General features: G+C 48.2%; 1 protein-coding gene and 1 pseudogene across 3 annotated transcripts; one reads left to right on the top strand and one right to left on the bottom strand.

The window, feature by feature from the left end:
* The first annotated feature begins 6 nt into the window (after positions 1-6).
* LOC102493804 (fumarylacetoacetate hydrolase domain-containing protein 2) lies at positions 7-11,571 on the top strand. 3 transcript variants are annotated; one of them, XM_006166542.3, is made up of 8 exons: positions 7-44; positions 1,010-1,260; positions 2,864-3,080; positions 9,477-9,536; positions 9,808-9,970; positions 10,715-10,823; positions 10,954-11,041; positions 11,458-11,571. In XM_006166542.3, exons 2-8 carry the CDS (start codon positions 1,016-1,018, stop codon positions 11,467-11,469), a joined length of 894 nt encoding a protein of 297 aa, XP_006166604.1. In that variant the 5' UTR covers positions 7-44; positions 1,010-1,015; the 3' UTR covers positions 11,470-11,571. The 3 variants fall into 3 exon arrangements, with proteins under 3 accessions (XP_006166604.1, XP_006166603.1, XP_006166605.1); XM_006166541.2 differs by lacking the exon at positions 11,458-11,571 and adding an exon at positions 11,191-11,424; XM_006166543.2 differs by lacking the exons at positions 2,864-3,080; positions 11,458-11,571 and adding exons at positions 4,250-4,466; positions 11,191-11,424.
* A 103-nt stretch (positions 11,572-11,674) lies between these two features.
* Positions 11,675-15,632, bottom strand: LOC102494769 (WD repeat-containing protein 35-like; annotated as a pseudogene).
* Between the last annotated feature and the right edge of the window lie 2,119 nt (positions 15,633-17,751).

A 17,751-nucleotide genomic window follows, 5' to 3' on the forward strand; every position in this document is an offset into this window, starting at 1 on the left:
CCCTACGGAGCAGGGCGCCGGGGAGGACCGGCCGCCGCGGACAGGTATGTGGGGTATGGCCCAGGATAGGTGTACCCGGAGCAGGCCTAGAGGAGGACAGGATTGACCTGGGTTCCGGACGGCTTTCCAACACAAGGACGGGGTGAGGCGGACCTTTTAAGGGCTGCCTGCAGGCACGGAGCTGGGGTTACTGCGCTTGCCGAAATAGCGAAAAGTCGAGCCTCTGCTTTTGTCAGTTCTCCGTTCTGCAGCCACCCAGAGCCTCCCGTGCACCAGGCACTGGGCTGGGCATGGCGGACTCAGCAGTGAGACAGATGTGGCCCCTAACCTGGAGGGAACAGCTGAGTGGTGCCTGCCAGGCCTCGGCGCCCCGTATGTCCGCAGCCTCTTCCTTCAGTTGGCCTGGGCTCCCGCGGGAGAAACAGTGATTACTGAGGCGGGGACAGCGGCAGGGGTTGCTCCTGGAAGGCTGGGGGCGCCTGGGGGCTTCTGGCTCCCACCGTGTGAGCAGTGGAAAGCGTTTTAAGTGGGAGGGTTACAGGATCAACTTAGCATTTAAAAACTGCTGGTGGCAGCTGTGGGACTGGCTTCATCAGTGGCCCCAGCCCATGCTGGGCTGCCACTGTTAGCTGAGTGCTAGCCCCGCTCATCTCAGCCCTGTCCAGTGGGCGTCGCTGCCGTGAGACACTGGGCGGAGGCAGGGGACCATCTGCAAGCTGGAGAGGCCCGAGGGCACCCGACCTACCTACATTGTCTCCCAGCGCCTGAAAACACCGGCGGAAGGAACGCTGCAATTTCTGGGATCAGCTTGGCACCCTGGGCACAGCAGTCGGTCTTCTCCAGCTGCCTCACCTTGGGAAGTTAATCAGGGTGAAGTGACTTCAGTCTGGCCACTTCCCCTGTGCTGTGGCAGGAATGGTGGCCGGGATAAAGTGCATTCGAGGCGTTCCAGGGACCCTGAGGTTGGACCAGGGATCCCACTCCCTGGATCCCACTTTTTTCTCCACAGGCTCTGATGCTGGTCTCTGGTGGAAGGAGGTTGCTCACGGCTCTGCTGCAGGCTAGGAAGGGGTCCCTTCAGCCCTCCAGACACATGAGACTGGTGCAGTTCCAGGCACCCCACCTGGAGGGGCCTCACCTGGGCTTGGAGTCAGGGGACGGGGGAGGGGTCATCGATCTCAATGCCTTTGACCCCACCCTCCCCAAGACGATGACGCAGTTTCTGGAGCAGGGAGAAGCCACCCTCTCCGTGGCAAGGAGGTAAGTCAGCAGACAGCACCGCCTGCAGCAGCCTCCTTGTCCCCTCTCCTCCCTCCCACCCCATCCCTGCCTGGAGAAAGGGAACCAGCAGGTAGCTCTTTCACAAGGGAGCAGGCAACCCCATCTTTCTTTTCTCACCAGCCTCAGAAATCTCACACATGGTCAAATTACAGAGGGGAACCCAGACCAGTGAGGAACTCCCCAGGCCACAGTTAGTGGAGGAGGCAGGACTCTGAGTAGTCATACTTCCCTTCTGGGGGCTTAAGTCCCCGTCTGCCTGACAGGTCTGAGACTGGGGGTCCAAAAAGGCATGTTGGGAAGTTGGAGGGAGTGCTTTCAACTGCTGATTCCTTAGGGGAGAGGAGACTGCAAAGAGGTTCTAAGATAATTCCTGAGTTTGAGCTAGAGTAGGTGGGAGTGTCCTTGAATCCAGGAGCCCTGTGAAATCTGACCCAAAGCATCAAAAGTACATTAAAACCACGTTCAGATGTCATTTTCAGGCCAGGACGTGGCATGGACACTAAGGTGCTGGGACCCACATGGCCGACTGCACAGGTTCCAGTCCCAGAGCCAGCAGCTTGCAAATCACGCTGGGAGTGTATGCATCTGTGCCCAAAATCATTGGAGTAGAACAGAAGGAATTGCCACATGGTTATCCCCCTGGGGGGGAGGGGTGATTGCTCACTTTTCCTCTCCCTGTCTCTTTGTCTTATCTCTGGTCATCTCCATGGCCTGGAGTTTAAGGCAGCCAAATCCCACATGGCCTCCTGTGTGGTTTGAATCCAGGACCTGGCGGCTTGAGAAACACACCAGGCACATGTGCATGCATGCCCAAAATCCCCAAGAGAAAGATGGACAAGTGATTGTGGTGGGACCACCCATGGGAAGTGTTTTCTCCTCTCCCTCCCTCCCTGTCTGTCTGTCTCTGGTGAGTACAGGCACCCTCTAGTAAAAAGAACAAAAAAGAGGTGTCTGTAGTGTGTTGTCCTGTGCATCCAAAAGGTGGGGGGAGAGATCACCAGAGTGGCTGTAAAGAGCCGCACTGGACACGTGGTTGTCTCCAAGGAGGTTAACAGGGTGGCCAGAGGGGCGAAACTTATTCCCATCTCTACCTTTTGAACTCTTGTATGTGGACATGAATTACCTAATTCGGTCAGGAAATTAACAGTGGATGAGTGATAAACAGTGCTGTGATAACAAAGGACAGTAGCTGGGCTGGGTTTTCATGCTGACACTAAGGGCAACAGAGCTGGAAAAAGATTTATATAATGTATATTATATGTAGGTTTTTGCTGTAGGTCACTGTGGCTAGTCAGAAAGCGAGGGAGGGAAAATGAGAAAACGGGATGGTCATACCATAATCCTTTTTCCTGCATTCTCCTCTTGGGGTTTGGAACACACATGCATGCAAGCCCAGCATGTTTTTCAAAACACCAGGTCTGGCTGTCTAACTGTGCTGTTTTGTGCTAGTGTCCATGTGGGATCCAGTGCCTTAACCAGCACGCCATCTACTGGCCCTGGGAAGTATATTTTAAAAAGCAAATCTTGGAGCTGCTGCAGGATCTCCCCAGCCAGCCCCTTTCTCCTGCTCTGGTCCCTGCAGGGCTCAGGCTGCCCAGCTACCTGTCCTGCCGCGGTCAGAGGTGACCCTCCTGGCCCCAGTCACGCGGCCAGACAAGGTGGTGTGTGTGGGCATGAATTATGTGGATCACTGCAAAGAACAGAACGTGCCTGTGCCCACGGAGCCCATCATCTTCAGCAAGTTTGCCAGCTCCATCGTGGGATCCTACGATGAGGTCGTCCTCCCACCTGAAAGCAAGGTCAGTGTCTCCCCACTGCCCTCCCGCGTCCCTGGGACCTATTGCAAGGGCACTCTGAGCCCAGCATTGGCCTGCAGGAAACACCTGTCGCTCAGCAGTGCTCTAAGCACTACTGAGGTTTGTATGGAATAACACTGGCCTCAGAAAAAAAAGAAATTTACTCTTGATTGCAAAATTAATATACCCTCATTGTAGAAAATTAATAAAATACAGATAAACCCCCCTGGGAGTGGAGGGGTGATTGGTCACTTTTCCTCTCTCCCTGTCTCTTTGTCTTATCTCTGGTCATCTCCATGGCCTGGAGTTTAAGGCAGCCAAATCCCACATGGCCTCCTGTGTGGTTTGAATCCAGGACCTGGCGGCTTGAGAAACACACCAGGCACATGTGCATGCATGCCCAAAATCCCCAAGAGAAAAATGGACAAGTGATTGTGGTGGGACCACCCATGGGAAGTGTTTTCTCCTCTCCCTCCCTCCCTGTCTGTCTGTCTCTGGTGAGTACAGGCACCCTCTAGTAAAAAGAACAAAAAAGAGGTGTCTGTAGTGTGTTGTCCTGTGCATCCAAAAGGTGGGGGGAGAGATCACCAGAGTGGCTGTAAAGAGCCGCACTGGACACGTGGTTGTCTCCAAGGAGGTTAACAGGGTGGCCAGAGGGGCGAAACTTATTCCCATCTCTACCTTTTGAACTCTTGTATGTGGACATGAAGTACCTAATTTGGTCAGGAAATTAACAGTGGATGAGTGATAAACAGTGCTGTGATAACAAAGGACAGTAGCTGGGCTGGGTTTTCATGCTGACACTAAGGGCAACAGAGCTGGAAAAAGATTTATATAATGTATATTATATGTAGGTTTTTGCTGTAGGTCACTGTGGCTAGTCAGAAAGCGAGGGAGGGAAAATGAGAAAACGGGATGGTCATACCATAATCCTTTTTCCTGCATTCTCCTCTTGGGGTTTGGAACACACATGCATGCAAGCCCAGCATGTTTTTCAAAACACCAGGTCTGGCTGTCTAACTGTGCTGTTTTGTGCTAGTGTCCATGTGGGATCCAGTGCCTTAACCAGCACGCCATCTACTGGCCCTGGGAAGTATATTTTAAAAAGCAAATCTTGGAGCTGCTGCAGGATCTCCCCAGCCAGCCCCTTTCTCCTGCTCTGGTCCCTGCAGGGCTCAGGCTGCCCAGCTACCTGTCCTGCCGCGGTCAGAGGTGACCCTCCTGGCCCCAGTCACGCGGCCAGACAAGGTGGTGTGTGTGGGCATGAATTATGTGGATCACTGCAAAGAACAGAACGTGCCTGTGCCCACGGAGCCCATCATCTTCAGCAAGTTTGCCAGCTCCATCGTGGGGCCCTACGATGAGGTCGTCCTCCCACCCGAGAGCAAGGTCAGTGTCTCCCCACTGCCCTCCCGCGCCCCTGGGACCTATTGCAAGGGCACTCTGAGCCCAGCATTGGCCTGCAGGAAACACCTGTCGCTCAGCAGTGCTCTAAGCACTACTGAGGTTTGTATGGAATAACACTGGCCTCAGAAAAAAAAGAAATTTACTCTTGATTGCAAAATTAATATACCCTCATTGTAGAAAATTAATAAAATACAGATAAACATTAAAAAAAGTAAATGTCACCCATATTTGTTCTGTCAAGGCTTGCATTATGGATGTTTTGGTGTGTATCTGCTCATGCTTTTCCATTTCTGTATGTATCTAGACTGGCACGATACCTACCTTTTACTTAAGATTCCTATAAGAACATTTTTTTCCCTGCTGTTACTCTGCCTGGCATATGTAAGGGTACTGCATAGTTTTCTGTTGTTCCAATGGCCATAATTTATTCACTAGTCTTCTACTGCTAGATACTTAAGTCATTTCCAGTTTTTTGCATCTATAAGTAATATTGTAATAAACATCATTATATAGAAAAGACTTTGGGGGATCAGCAGATAGCGTAATGGCTACGTCCTGGACTTTCCCATGTAGTCAACTGCAGTTCAAGTCTTGGACCTGGTGGCTTAAACTCATGCTGGGCGTGTGTGTGTGTGTTCGAGTCCAAGATCCCAAGAGGAGAAAGGAGAAGGGATTGCAGCGTGACCATCCCCCCCAGGAGGGTGATTTCTCACTTTTTGTCTCTCTGTCTCTCTCCTTCTTTCTGGCAAGTGCACACACCCTATAGCAAAAACCTCAAAAAAAAAAAAAAAGACTTTGTATATCGTTTAATATGTGATTATTTACTTAGAATAAATTCAGAAGTTGAATGTCGGTGTCAGAGTTAGTGTTTCGAAACTTTGGAGGAATTCTGCCAAATTAACCTTCAAAAAAGTTATAAAAGTCAGGGACTAGTAGATGGCATGTGGTTACGTCGCTGAACTCCCATGTAGTTGACTGCAGTTCAAGTCCTAGACCCGGTGGAAAAACTCATGCCGGGTACCTGTGTGTGCATGCCCAAGATGGTGAGATGATGACGGAGAAGGGACTACGGTGTGGCCATTATCCCTGGGGGAAAGGGGTGTGATTTCTTGCTTCTGTTTCTCTGGCACCCTATAGCAAAAATTTCTCTCAAATTATTTTTATAAAAGTAATCTACACATTTATAGCAGAGTATCCACCCTTACTAACACTGCTTAGTTTTTCTACAGGTTTCTATTTTAGAAATGTTGGGAAAATAGTACAATGAACACTCACATATTCTTCACCTGTTAGGGTTTTACCATATTTGTTTTCTTTCTTTCTCCACATGAACACATACCACTTTTTTTTTTTTTTTTAGAGGTTGTTGCTGTAGGGTGCGTGCGCTTGCCAGAAAGATAGAGCGAGACAGAGAGACAGAAAGCGAGAAATCACCCCCCCAGGGGGGATGGCCATTCCACAATCCCTTCTCCTCCATTCCCCTCTCAGGATCCTGGGCAGGCACACACACCCAGTGTGAGTTTCAGTGCCTTAACCAGCACGCCATCTACTGGCCCTGGGAAGTATATTTTAAAAAGCAAATCTTGGAGCTGCTGCAGGATCTCCCCAGCCAGCCCCTTTCTCCTGCTCTGGTCCCTGCAGGGCTCAGGCTGCCCAGCTACCTGTCCTGCCGCGGTCAGAGGTGACCCTCCTGGCCCCAGTCACGCGGCCAGACAAGGTGGTGTGTGTGGGCATGAATTATGTGGATCACTGCAAAGAACAGAACGTGCCTGTGCCCACGGAGCCCATCATCTTCAGCAAGTTTGCCAGCTCCATCGTGGGGCCCTACGATGAGGTCGTCCTCCCACCCGAGAGCAAGGTCAGTGTCTCCCCACTGCCCTCCCGCGCCCCTGGGACCTATTGCAAGGGCACTCTGAGCCCAGCATTGGCCTGCAGGAAACACCTGTCGCTCAGCAGTGCTCCAAGCAGAAACTACAAGGTTTGTATAGAATAACACTGGGGGGTGGGAGAACCTTACTCCTCCTGTCTGCAAAAGTAATAAACGCTCATTAGAGAACATTAATACAGACTTTTTTAAAAAATTCTGAGCGCATGTGCATGTTGCCAAAATTCCAAGAGGAAAATGGAGGAAAAGGTATTTTTGGCAAGGCTATTCCCACTAGTGGGTGATTTCTCACTTTATGTCTTTCTGTCTTTCTGGTGACACACACACCCTATACCAAAAGTCACAATAAAACCCACAACAAATGTCACCCATATTCCTCTGCCAAAGCTTGCTTGTCTATCCCTGTTATTTATTTATATGGGAAGATACCTAACTTACTCTAAGAGTCTGATAAAAACATTTTCTCCCTGCCATTAAATATTCTCCCTGGCATATTTTAGGTTACTGGATAGTTTTCTGTATTACCAATGGCTATAATTTATTCACTAGTCTTCTATTGCTAGGTTCTTAAGTTGTTTCTGGTTTTGGGCTTCTATAAATATTACAGTAAGCATCTGTATGTAGAAAAGACTTTGCATATTCACCAATAGATGCCTAGTTACTTTGAATAAACTCAGGATTTCAATGTCTGTGCCTGAGAAATTCTAACAAATTAACCCTCAAAAAAGTTATAAAGGTAATATACATATCCACAGCAGCGCATGCACCCTTACTAACACTGGTTAGTTTGTTTATTTATTTATTTATTTATTTATTTTTGAGAGGTTTTTGCTATAGGGCTCGTGTGCTTGTCAGAAAGACAGACAGAAAGCAAAAAATCACCCCCAGGGGGATGGCCTCGCCACAATCCCTTCTCCATTCTCTTCTCAGGATCTTGGGCACGCATGCACACACGCCCAGCGTGAGTTTAAGCCACCAGGTGCAGGACTCAAACTGCGGTCAACTACCTGGGAGTCCAGCGACATAGCCATTACGCCAAATGCTGGTCCCTGTTTAAGTTACTATTTTAGGAATGTTTTGGAAATTACAGGAAAGTTGGAAAATAGTACAATGAATACTCCTATACTCTTCATCTGTTTTGCTGTAAAGATTTTATTGTATTTGCGTTCTCTTTCTCTTTCCACATGAACAAATGCCACTTTTTGAGGGGGCTGGGAGAGACCCTTTGTTAAGACTGCTCATTCATTGGGACCAGCAGTTAGCGTAATGGCTATGTCGCTGGACTCCCACGTAGTCGACCGCGGTTCGAGTCCCGGACCCGGTGGCTTAAACTCACGCCGGGCGCGTGTGCGTGTGTGCCCAAGATCCCGAGAGGAGAATGGAGGAGAAGGGATTGCGGCGTGGCCATCCCCCCGGGGGGTGATTTCTCGCTTTCTGTCTCTCTGTCTCTTTCTGTCTGGCGAGCGCACGCGCCCTATAGCAAAAACCTCTCAAAAAAAAAAAAAAAGACTGCTCATTCATGAACATCTCAGTGTCTGTCTCCAGTGAACGAGGACAAGAACCTGTATAACCTTAATACCATAATCACAACCACGAACGTTAATAATATCCAATAAGGGATTATCGAAAGGTTCATGGAGAATGCTTATTATGAAAAAGCTATGCATGGATTTTCAAAAACTTTTTGCACAAATTAAACTGGTATTTCAATTCTATTTTTCTGTGAAGTTGTTGAATTCTCCTTGTATAGTTGTTCTAATTCTCATAAGGAATAATGCTAGTAGTGCCCCCCAAAAGATGACTTTAAATTTTTATTTTTTAATTTTTTAATTTTTTTTAATTTGAAAGAGAGATACAGAAAGGGGAAGTGAGAAAGCAAGCTACCAGGTCTAGGACTCGAACCATGGTTGGTCATGTGAGAGTCTAGTGCATCAACCACCATGCCGCCTGCTGGTCCCCCAAAGATGACTTTTAATTTGGTTACTTTTTTGTTTGTTGATCCGGGACCAATCAATTCTATATGGTTATGTCTCTGGTGGCTTTAACCTACAGCGTGGGGTCCGTAGACTTTTCTTAAAAGGCCAGTTAATAACCATCAGGCTTTGAGTGTCACACGACCTATTGCAACAGTTCAACTCTGTTGGAGTGTTAAGGATGCCAGGACGTTATGTTAATGAGCACACGGGTGAGGGTACGTAAAACTTTATTTACCAAACAGACCACTGTTTGCCACCCCCTAATCTTCTCCAGTTCCCCTGCCCATTGCCGTCTTCCATGACACTGACGGCAGTCAGTTAGAAAGGCGAAATTATATCTGTTTGCATGCATCTCACTGATTATGAGTGGACATTTGTTCATGTTTTGTGGTCAAAATATAAGTGGCCACAAGACATGAAAAACATACATAATGTGATATGAAATGCTTATTTAAATCCTTTGCCACATTTATTTGGGGATGCTGGTCTTTTTCTTCTCATGAAAATGAGTAACTAACTTAAAGCACTTAGAGCGGTGCCTGGTGGGGCCAGCATATGACATAGTGGTTTCATTGCTACACTCCCACATGGCTGACCACGATTTGAGTCCCAGACCTCATGGCTTGAAAATCACACAGGGCGCATGTGCATGTGTCCCCAAGATCCCAGGAGAATGGAGAAAGAATTGCGATGTGGCCATCCCCTCTGGGAGGTGACTGCTCACTTTCCCTTTCACTGTCTTTCTCTCTCTGGCGAGTGCACACATCCTATGACAAAAACCTCTAAACAAAAACAATAGTGCCTGGCACACAGTAGGGTTACACAGTGCTAGCTATTGCTCTTCGTATTCATCCTGTCTTGCAAGGATCAGGAGTGACTTAAACTCAGTCTGCCAGACATGCGTGGCTCTGCAGTCACAGTGGAGCTGGCCTGCACCCAGTGGGGCTCCCTGCCACTGCCTGGAGTTTACTACTCCACAAGTCCCACCTCCCATCACTCACATGGCTCTGGTACGTGCTTTTTGCACCTGTGGGCCATAGGCTGAACCCCACAGCCAGGGGTCCAGTGTGCAGCCTCAGCACAGAACGGGCCCTAGAGCCACTGCAGCTCACTGCTCCTCTCTGTTTACAGGAGGTGGACTGGGAGGTGGAGCTGGCCGTGGTCATTGGGAAGAAAGGCAAGCACATCAAGGTGAGGCAGACGGGGTGGGCTACCAGGCCAGAGTGCAGCAGAGGCTCCCGCTCCTGCCTTGCCAGTGCTGACCTTGGTCATCAGCACAGTGGTTGGTGCCCAGCATCCCTGGCCCTGGGATGTGTTCAACACCTACCTGCTCCCGCCTTGTCTGTCACTCATCACCTTCAGCTAGCTCTGGCTCCTAACATGGGATAGAAGCTTTGAGATCCTTGTCGTAGGGACTGGTGTCACCTGTGACCTAACCTCGTATCTGGCCGAATCTCCATAGGCCACAGATGCCATGGCTCACGTGGCCGGCTTCACTGTGGCTCATGACGTGAGTGCTCGTGACTGGCAAATGAGACGCAATGGGAAGCAGTGGCTATTAGGAAAAACCTTCGACACCTTCTGCCCCCTGGGCCCTGCCTTGGTGACCAAGGACAGTATAGCAGGTAGGTCCCTGGCCTCCACTACTTGCATCTGCCCTTACATGGACATCTTAATGCTGCAGGGAGTGGGAGTGCAGGTGCAGCTCCAACTGAGCCCACCCTCCAGCTGCCCTTGTACTCCTCAGTCCATGGAGGGCAAGTGTCTGCCTCAGCCCTGAGCTCTGCCTTCCAGAACTCCTGAGAGGGAACACTACTGTGGAGGCTGTTATTCTGCACCTGCAGTGGGAATTAAAAGAACAACACTGCACTGATGGGTGGGTGGGGCTTCTTCTAACTGCCACCATCCTGAACTGTCTTTAAGTTGAAAGGAACCAAGGGGGCACTTGAGATGGCAGAGAGTGGCTGTCACAGAGCCCGTGCACTTCCACGCTAAGGGAGATGTGAGCACCAGCAAGACCCCACCCAGCCACCATGTAAACACACCTACCAGCAGCCAGGACACCATGAGAGCCGGGAGTGAGGCAGTGACCGAGAGGGCAGAGTGCAGGCCCTAAAGCACAGCCACGCAAGCCGCCCATGCCTATGGCAGGCTGGGGCGTCAGGCGGATGGCTGCTGCCTGGGTGGTGGGGCGCAGGAGCCCAAGGAGGCTGGTGTCTGTGGGGAGTTCCAGGGTAGAGTGCCGAGTGGGAGTGGCCATGAAGCCCTTCCACCTCGCCAGTTTCGAAGACTCTAGAGAGTGTCCTTTTCTGAAATGTGGGGAGAGGTTTGAGGGGAAAAGGGATGACCCTGTGGTGTCTGCATTTCAGATCCACACAACTTGAAGATCTGCTGCCGACTCAACGGGGAGGTGGTCCAGAGCAGCAACACCAACCAGATGGTGTTTAAGACGGAAGAGCTGATAGCCTGGGTCTCCCAGTAAGCTACATTGGGGCCTCTTGGCCACCCCCACCCGGCCCCCCACACACCTGGATGCCGAGCTGAGCCCTCTGTCCCTGGCAGGTCACATCTTCCCCAGATCTCACCGGGTCCTTTTGCTTTTCCCCAGGTTTGTCACCCTTTACCCAGGGGACATCTTCCTGACTGGGACGCCCCCAGGTGTTGGTGTATTCAGGAAACCGCCTGTCTTTCTCAAGGTAGGTTAGCTAAGGAGGAAGGGGTGCCAGCACAGGGCCCGGGAAGGCCTGGCAGGCTGGGCTCAGATTAGAGGAATGCGGGCCTGTGTGTGTGCAGACGTGTGTGTCACAGCAAAGGGCTGAGGCCTCCGTGGCCTGTTCTGTTGCAGAAGGGAGATGAAGTCCAGTGTGAGATCGAAGACCTGGGGGTCATCATCAACAAGGTGGTGTGATGGCCCCTGTGCAGGCCTGGGACTTAACACGAGCTGGAGGCATCCACGTCTATCCAGCCAGGCACGGGGAAGGGCCTGGGACCAGACATGGGCGGGTGCCAACCTCTCAAGGTTTCTCTAGGTAGGAAGAAGACAGAGTTCTCCTTAATAAATTTGTCGGGCCAAACGGCAGCTTGGTTCCTCCTGCTCTTTGTCTTCTTTTAGGGTTTGCTTTAGGGAGCAAGATGGGGCATTTTCACAGGCCTGGGAAGGAGAGTGGACAGCCTGCAGAAGACACTGCTGAGCATGGGCTTAAAGGACTTGTTTTGTCTCCTTGTTTATTTATTTATTTATTTATTTATTTATTTTGATCAAAGTAGATGCATTTAAGCTTAAGCTCATCTCTTACACAGACATTTAACCCCCTGCAGTACAGAGTAAGTCACTTCCATTCCACTCTGCCTACTCCCTATCCCAACCCCCAAGGTTTTTGTAATTATCAAAAAATTATAATGAATTAGTAACCTGGACACCATGAGAAGACATTTCTTATTTGGAGTATTTCCATAGTATTGTGTAACCAACCACAAGGCAGATAAATGATAGACAGATATAGAACTAGAGATGATAGATAGATACAGATAGACAGAAAATAAGATTGACTTCCTTAAGTTTTTCATGAAAATCAGCCTTATCACTTCAAAGTCATACTTCTGTACAAAATGAATTATTTTATATCAACATATATTTTGAGCAAAATACAACTATAAAATAATGAGATTGATTTTTATATAAACTTATAGAAGTCAACCTTATTACATATACAGCTATCGCTAAGTATAAATATTGCATTTATTTTACAATTACATACGGATCGGCATTCTTTATCCTACTGAACTGTGGCATAAGGGACAGAAGTTGTAGTTGCTTACTTCCTGAGCGAGAACGCAGTGCTTGCACACCCTGCACATCCAGAACTGGTACTCGGTGATCGGGCTTCCTGTGGCAACGCATATTGGCAGTTTCCCTTCTCCACCTTCAAGAAGGCTGTTCAGTTCCAATTCTCTGTTATCTTTTGGAGTATGCTTGGTGAAGGTTTCTAGAGCTAGATCTTCGTATTGCTGTTTCTGTTCAGAACTGAGCGTCTCTAAAGATTCAAGCTTGATAAACGTTTTTGAACAAGTGCCGAAAGCTCTACTGGCGCACGCACAGAGTGTGAGCAGAGAGTAGATCTCCACTGCAGGGATGATGTCTTCATAGTCTCTCAGGTGAAGAGCTGTTTTCAATGCAGCATCGACATAGCCCTCATAGAGCTGCCTCTGTGCCAGTAGAAAGAAGTGGTAAGCCTCAGTCAGCCCCTCTCCAGGCATTATCTGTGAAACGACTAGAAGATAGAGCTTCCTCCTCCAGCAAACCTGCCAAAGTAGACGTGGCCTCCGAACTCTTTCCTTTAATTTTCCTCGTTGCTCCATTTTTCACCTGTTCATGGTACTGCTCTATTAGTAAAGCCGCCATTACGTAGAGCTTCTTAATGCATAAAGGCTTAGTTCTTTTCTGGGCCTCTTCATCTGCAATCTTAAACATCACTTGAGCAGCATCAAAAAAGTAATTGGCTTTCCGATAGAGTTCTACAGCATCAAAAATTTTATTCTTTTCCAGTAAATTAAATAAGATACATACCTAGCCAAAAGGGATCTAATTTCCTTTATGTTGTGACTTTTAGCCAATTCAACAGCTCTGTTCCATTGGTTAAGATGCACACAGGTACCTACAGCTGCCTTTGGTTGATTACATTTCAAAAATGCAGTCACGGCTTGCTCACACATTCCAACTCGCACAAACATTTGAGCTATTTCTGGAAGCAGTTCGTGATTTTCTGGAAGTGAACTGGCAAAATTCTCCAACCCTTCATAATCTTCTAACTTATAGTAACATTCCGCTAGGCGTCCCTCGCTCCAGCCTTGTATATAATGTTATACAGCATTTAACCACTTTTGCCGATCAGCAAAGTAGTCTCCAATGGCATTGTTGGCTTGTACAAGGAGAGTGTCATCTGCATGGCCGGATCCAGTTTTCAGGAGCTGGAGTACTCTAAACCAGTTTCCCAATTTCACCCGGAGGCCAATAGCCAGGTCTCTTCTGTCCATATCAAGGTACATTCTTTCAGCCTCTTCAAACTTGCCAAACTAGGCAGCAACTTCAGCCTGCTTCATCAATTCACTCTGCAGATGGCCCAGGTGCTTCACAAATTTAATGCCTTGGTAATCTTTGCAGTGCACAAACGCCCGCTCTGCGGTGTGCAAGTCTAGCTTCTAAAGAGCTGCTTCAGCCAGGAGGCGCCAGAGTCAGGGGTGTGGATTGTCCTCTATGAACTGAGATGCATCTTGAATTCCAATGCCAATCAATGCTCGACTATCTCGTAGGGACCGAATCTCAAAGTTAATTATAAAATCCTTGTTTGGATGTTCTGGATTCTTTAATATATCATCCAAGAGAACAGATTTAATTTCTAAATCCTCAAAGTGACAGATATATCCAGAGGTCTCAATGGGCTCCTCAGGATCCAAGTTTCTGAAAACATACATTCTTGTCTTCTCCATCATGGCAAATAAATCAGGATTATCCTTGGTCCACTTCATATTCCAGACATCTTTCTGCTCCAATTTTAACAACTCTCTGATTACTTGCTGTCTTGTACTGTCTGTCATCCAAGCAGCCAAGTCAAAGAAAGTCAGAACTCCTGATATATCTATGATAGCAAGCCGACTAGAGTTGCAGTTCAAGGATAACTGGTAGGCGCGACAATTAAGGGAATATTTTTGAATCAAACCAACATTAGGAAGACTATATCTCTGAATAGTGCCAGATTCACGACCCACAATCAACATCTTATCAGATGCAGTTATAGCACAAATCGGATCCCTTGTCCCTTGAATGGCTTTACTGTAATCAAGCATCCCATCCACTGATCCAGAAGGAGAGTCATCGACATGATAAATTCTTTCTCTCCCTTCTTTTTGGGACTGTGAGAGCTGGTTAATTTCCAGTGCTGTGAGCTTCCTTGCCACACGATATTGCCAGATGTAAAATGCTTCTTTTGAAGCTGCTATCACATGAGTTTTGGTCATTGCAACAAATAATGGTACTATATCAATGTATTTTGGATCCAAGGGTGTGCCAATAGAATTACAAAGAACTAGTACAAACTGAGGATGATTTTTATCAGCTTTTGTAGCCAAAATGCAAAAATCGCCACAGGTAGTAATAGAAATGAGGCTCTTCACATATTTAACATATTTCTCATTGTTTTTTGTATTCCAAAAGACAACACAGTACTCTGGACGATCAGGTCTGGTGTATGCATAAACTACTGTATTTGAGCAATAACCCTACTTATAATCAGGTTGAATATTTGCAAAATATATATAGGAATCAACAGGTAGTGCAATTTTCAGTCCTCCTCCTTCCCAAGATAGTGCAGACATGTGCTTTCCAGGAACTTTCAAAGTACCCAGATGCTCACCAAATGGTGTGTACAATTGCACAATGTTCACATCTTTCTCCTGGGTGATGGTCTTCCGGGAGCCAGCCACAGCCAACACGCTGCCGATGTTGTTCCACTGAATACTTACGACATACATGCTGGTATTAATCAAAACTGGGTTTTGGTCATTCTCATGTCTCATTATTTGGCACCTCCCATTGTCAAAACAAATAGCAAGGCAAGGGCAATTGGGCTCCACATAGCCTTCTGTGCCGTGGTACCAATGAATTCCAGCAGTGCTGATTGCTCCCATGACATTCACCAAACAACTGAGTTTCATTTTCATTATAAAATTCCCTTGGTTATCATAAATGTGTATTTCCCCATTTGCCATTCCGAAAAGTAAGACTTTACTGTCTGTGGACCATGCTACATGGCTTAGCTGTATACCCTTCAGGTCTTCCCCCCAAATCCGACTCCCGTCCACTGAACCAACTATCACAGCTCTGTCTTCATATACATTGCAGATCTTCTGTCCATCAGAATTCCAGCTCATGCTTCAAACCACAGACTTATTTCTATTGTTGATCATCTCTTCATATCAAGAGCCTTTATATGACATCCAGACAATGGTAAGACCTTTTTGATCGCTGGTGATCAGCTTCTGATATTGTTCATTCCATGTTACAACTTGAACAGAACCACTATAACCTTCAAGAGTTTGATTCATAGAAAGGTTACTAGGAGCTACAAGACCTCTCAATTTTGCATCATCTGTCTGTGTCTCCAATTTCAAAACTCTCAGTAATCCATCTTCACCACCACATGCTATGACCCCTTGGTCCTTGTTCCAGGATATGCATTTCAGCTTCACATTATTGGGAATGGCAGTTTTCTTGCTCAGGTAGATGAACATGGTGAGAACCCGAGAGGACAACCATGGCCACCCAGGCACGATAGGTAACTGGTTCAACAACTTCAATCTCGAGGACAAACGGCTCTGCGAAGCTCCCGTTGCCCTGGCCTCTGTCTTTTCATAGATGAGGGAGAGCAGATCCATCTGTCCTGCCTCGTTACTGGAGCGTGCCGGTGTGCACAGGAAGCACAGCAGTGTAGTGAGTCCCTGTGAGCCTCCCAAACATGCCTGTCAGCATCCTGCTGCTGTCTTGCCTTCTGTGCCTCCCCTGCTCCTCACCCTCCACTCCACAGTGATGGAGGATGGTTATTGTCATCGTAGTGATTGTTCTTTGAAGTAAAATTTACAGACATCAAATGCACAATCCTAGCCTTACAGTTTCGACTAGCGGCTTTAACCATGTCACCCAGGGGTCTCAGCTTCATCACCATCTCCCCAGAAAGCCTTCCCAGGCCCCTTTCAGCCATTCAGGGTTTGAGAGTTTTGTCTGTTTTTAGAGTACCTAAATAGTTTGTGAGTGTGCGGGTTCCCCTAGTTGATGCTGTAAATGGAAAAAACGTGTCTGAGAGAAGAAAGCATTTAAATTCATTCAGCGTATTTGAGTGTGTTTGTTTTAAACATGGTAGAGAATGTGTGTGCATGCAAGAGAGGAGGAGGAACCAGGAGAAGCACCCTCAGCAGAGTCTCACCATGCCGGGATCTCCTTGCCCCTGCCCTCCAGGTAGTACAGGGCTGAGAGGGACCAAGACCCTCTGCTCTATGGCTCTCCTTCCTGGAGTGGGCTGCCACTGCCCAGTAAGGGGCAGCAGTCTCCCAACAAACTCAGGCCTGCCTTCCTAAGCCACACTCTACCTGAGACAACACCTTGACACCCTGAGCATAGAGGGATGTCTACACACACACACACACACACACACACACACACCACGCAAAAAGGTTTCTACCATAGAATATGTGCGCTCACCAGAGAGAGAAAGAGAGAAACACAGAGGAGAAAGTGAGAAATCACCCCTAAGGATGGATGACCATACCATAATCCTTTATCCTTCATTCTTTCCTCAGCATTTTAGGCACACATTCACAAACACGTATACAGAGTGATTTCCAATCCACCAGGTCGAGGATTCCTACTGTGGTTGACCACATAAGAGTCCTGCACTTTAACCACTGTGCCACCTGCTGGCCCCTAGAGGGCCATCTTTAACTGAGGACAGAAGTTCAGTTGCAGGTATTAGGGAGATGTGATACATAACCAGCAAGTTCCCATCCATGGCTTCTGTTTCTCCACAAAGAATCAGATGGGGGCATCAGCTGACCCTGGGTAACTCTGAAGCCGACAAAACAGCCTTCCAGAAGGTCTCCTGCTCTCTACTCCTGACCCGAATTTATCATGCAGTCACTTAAAACCTCCTCACTGTTTTCACACACTTGAAAAGCCGTTCTAAACTTCTCATATGGCCCTGCTTGTTCTGGTCCCTTCTGCCTCTCACATTCATACCAGAAGCTCTCCCGTCCCTTGCCAGCTTCCAACACACCGGGTCCTGTGCTTCCTGCCCAGGGCCAAGCTCATGCTATTCCCTCTACCAAGACTGTTACCACCCCCATTCTCATACTCCCACTTGGCTCCTTTCTATCCTTTTGGCTCTGACTTACAAGCTTCTCCCTCCTCTAGGTATTCTAGTCTCAGCCCTTGTCCCCTCTTTCTTACACGGTGTGTACCTTTGCTAGCCCCGAACAAAGTCCTGCAACTAGCAGGAGCTGAGAGATTCTGGTGACGGTGGGAAGTGGAGGCAGGGTAAACACCGTCCAGCTCCCCAGGAGGGGAGTCCTGCCCAACCAAAACCCACTCTTCCAGAGGGGCAGAGCTCTGGCCTAGAGAAAAGTGCCCCTCAGTGTAGAGTTACCTGAGCAGGAAGGGCCAGGGTGGGGCCTGGATGTGGCCCAGAATGCGATATACCTCTTTCTTCATAAGGTCGGGCACACGGCCTTCCCCAGCTCCACTGGCGGCTGGTGGAAATACTACGGTCAGAGAGCTTAGGCCTTTCAAGTCAGGGCCTCAGTCTTCCTTCCCTAAGAATGGGCCTCAGGGAAAGCTGACCCTGTAGAACTTTGCCCCAGC

The sequence above is a fragment of the Tupaia chinensis genome, unplaced genomic scaffold (genome assembly GCF_000334495.1).
Source record: "Tupaia chinensis unplaced genomic scaffold, TupChi_1.0 Scaffold144276_1, whole genome shotgun sequence".
Classification (NCBI taxonomy): domain Eukaryota; kingdom Metazoa; phylum Chordata; class Mammalia; order Scandentia; family Tupaiidae; genus Tupaia; species Tupaia belangeri.

What these genes read in the sequence shown, in the direction of transcription:
- LOC102493804 (XM_006166541.2), top strand. Translation starts at nt 1,016, where the DNA reads ATGCTGGTCTCTGGTGGAAGGAGGTTGCTCACGGCTCTGCTGCAGGCT. An exon ending in TCCTCCCACCTGAAAGCAAG is followed by an intron (nt 3,081 to 9,476) that starts GTCAGTGTCTCC and finishes CTCTGTTTACAG; the next exon opens with GAGGTGGACTGGGAGGTGGA. An exon ending in CTGATAGCCTGGGTCTCCCA is followed by an intron (nt 10,824 to 10,953) that starts GTAAGCTACATT and finishes GCTTTTCCCCAG; the next exon opens with GTTTGTCACCCTTTACCCAG.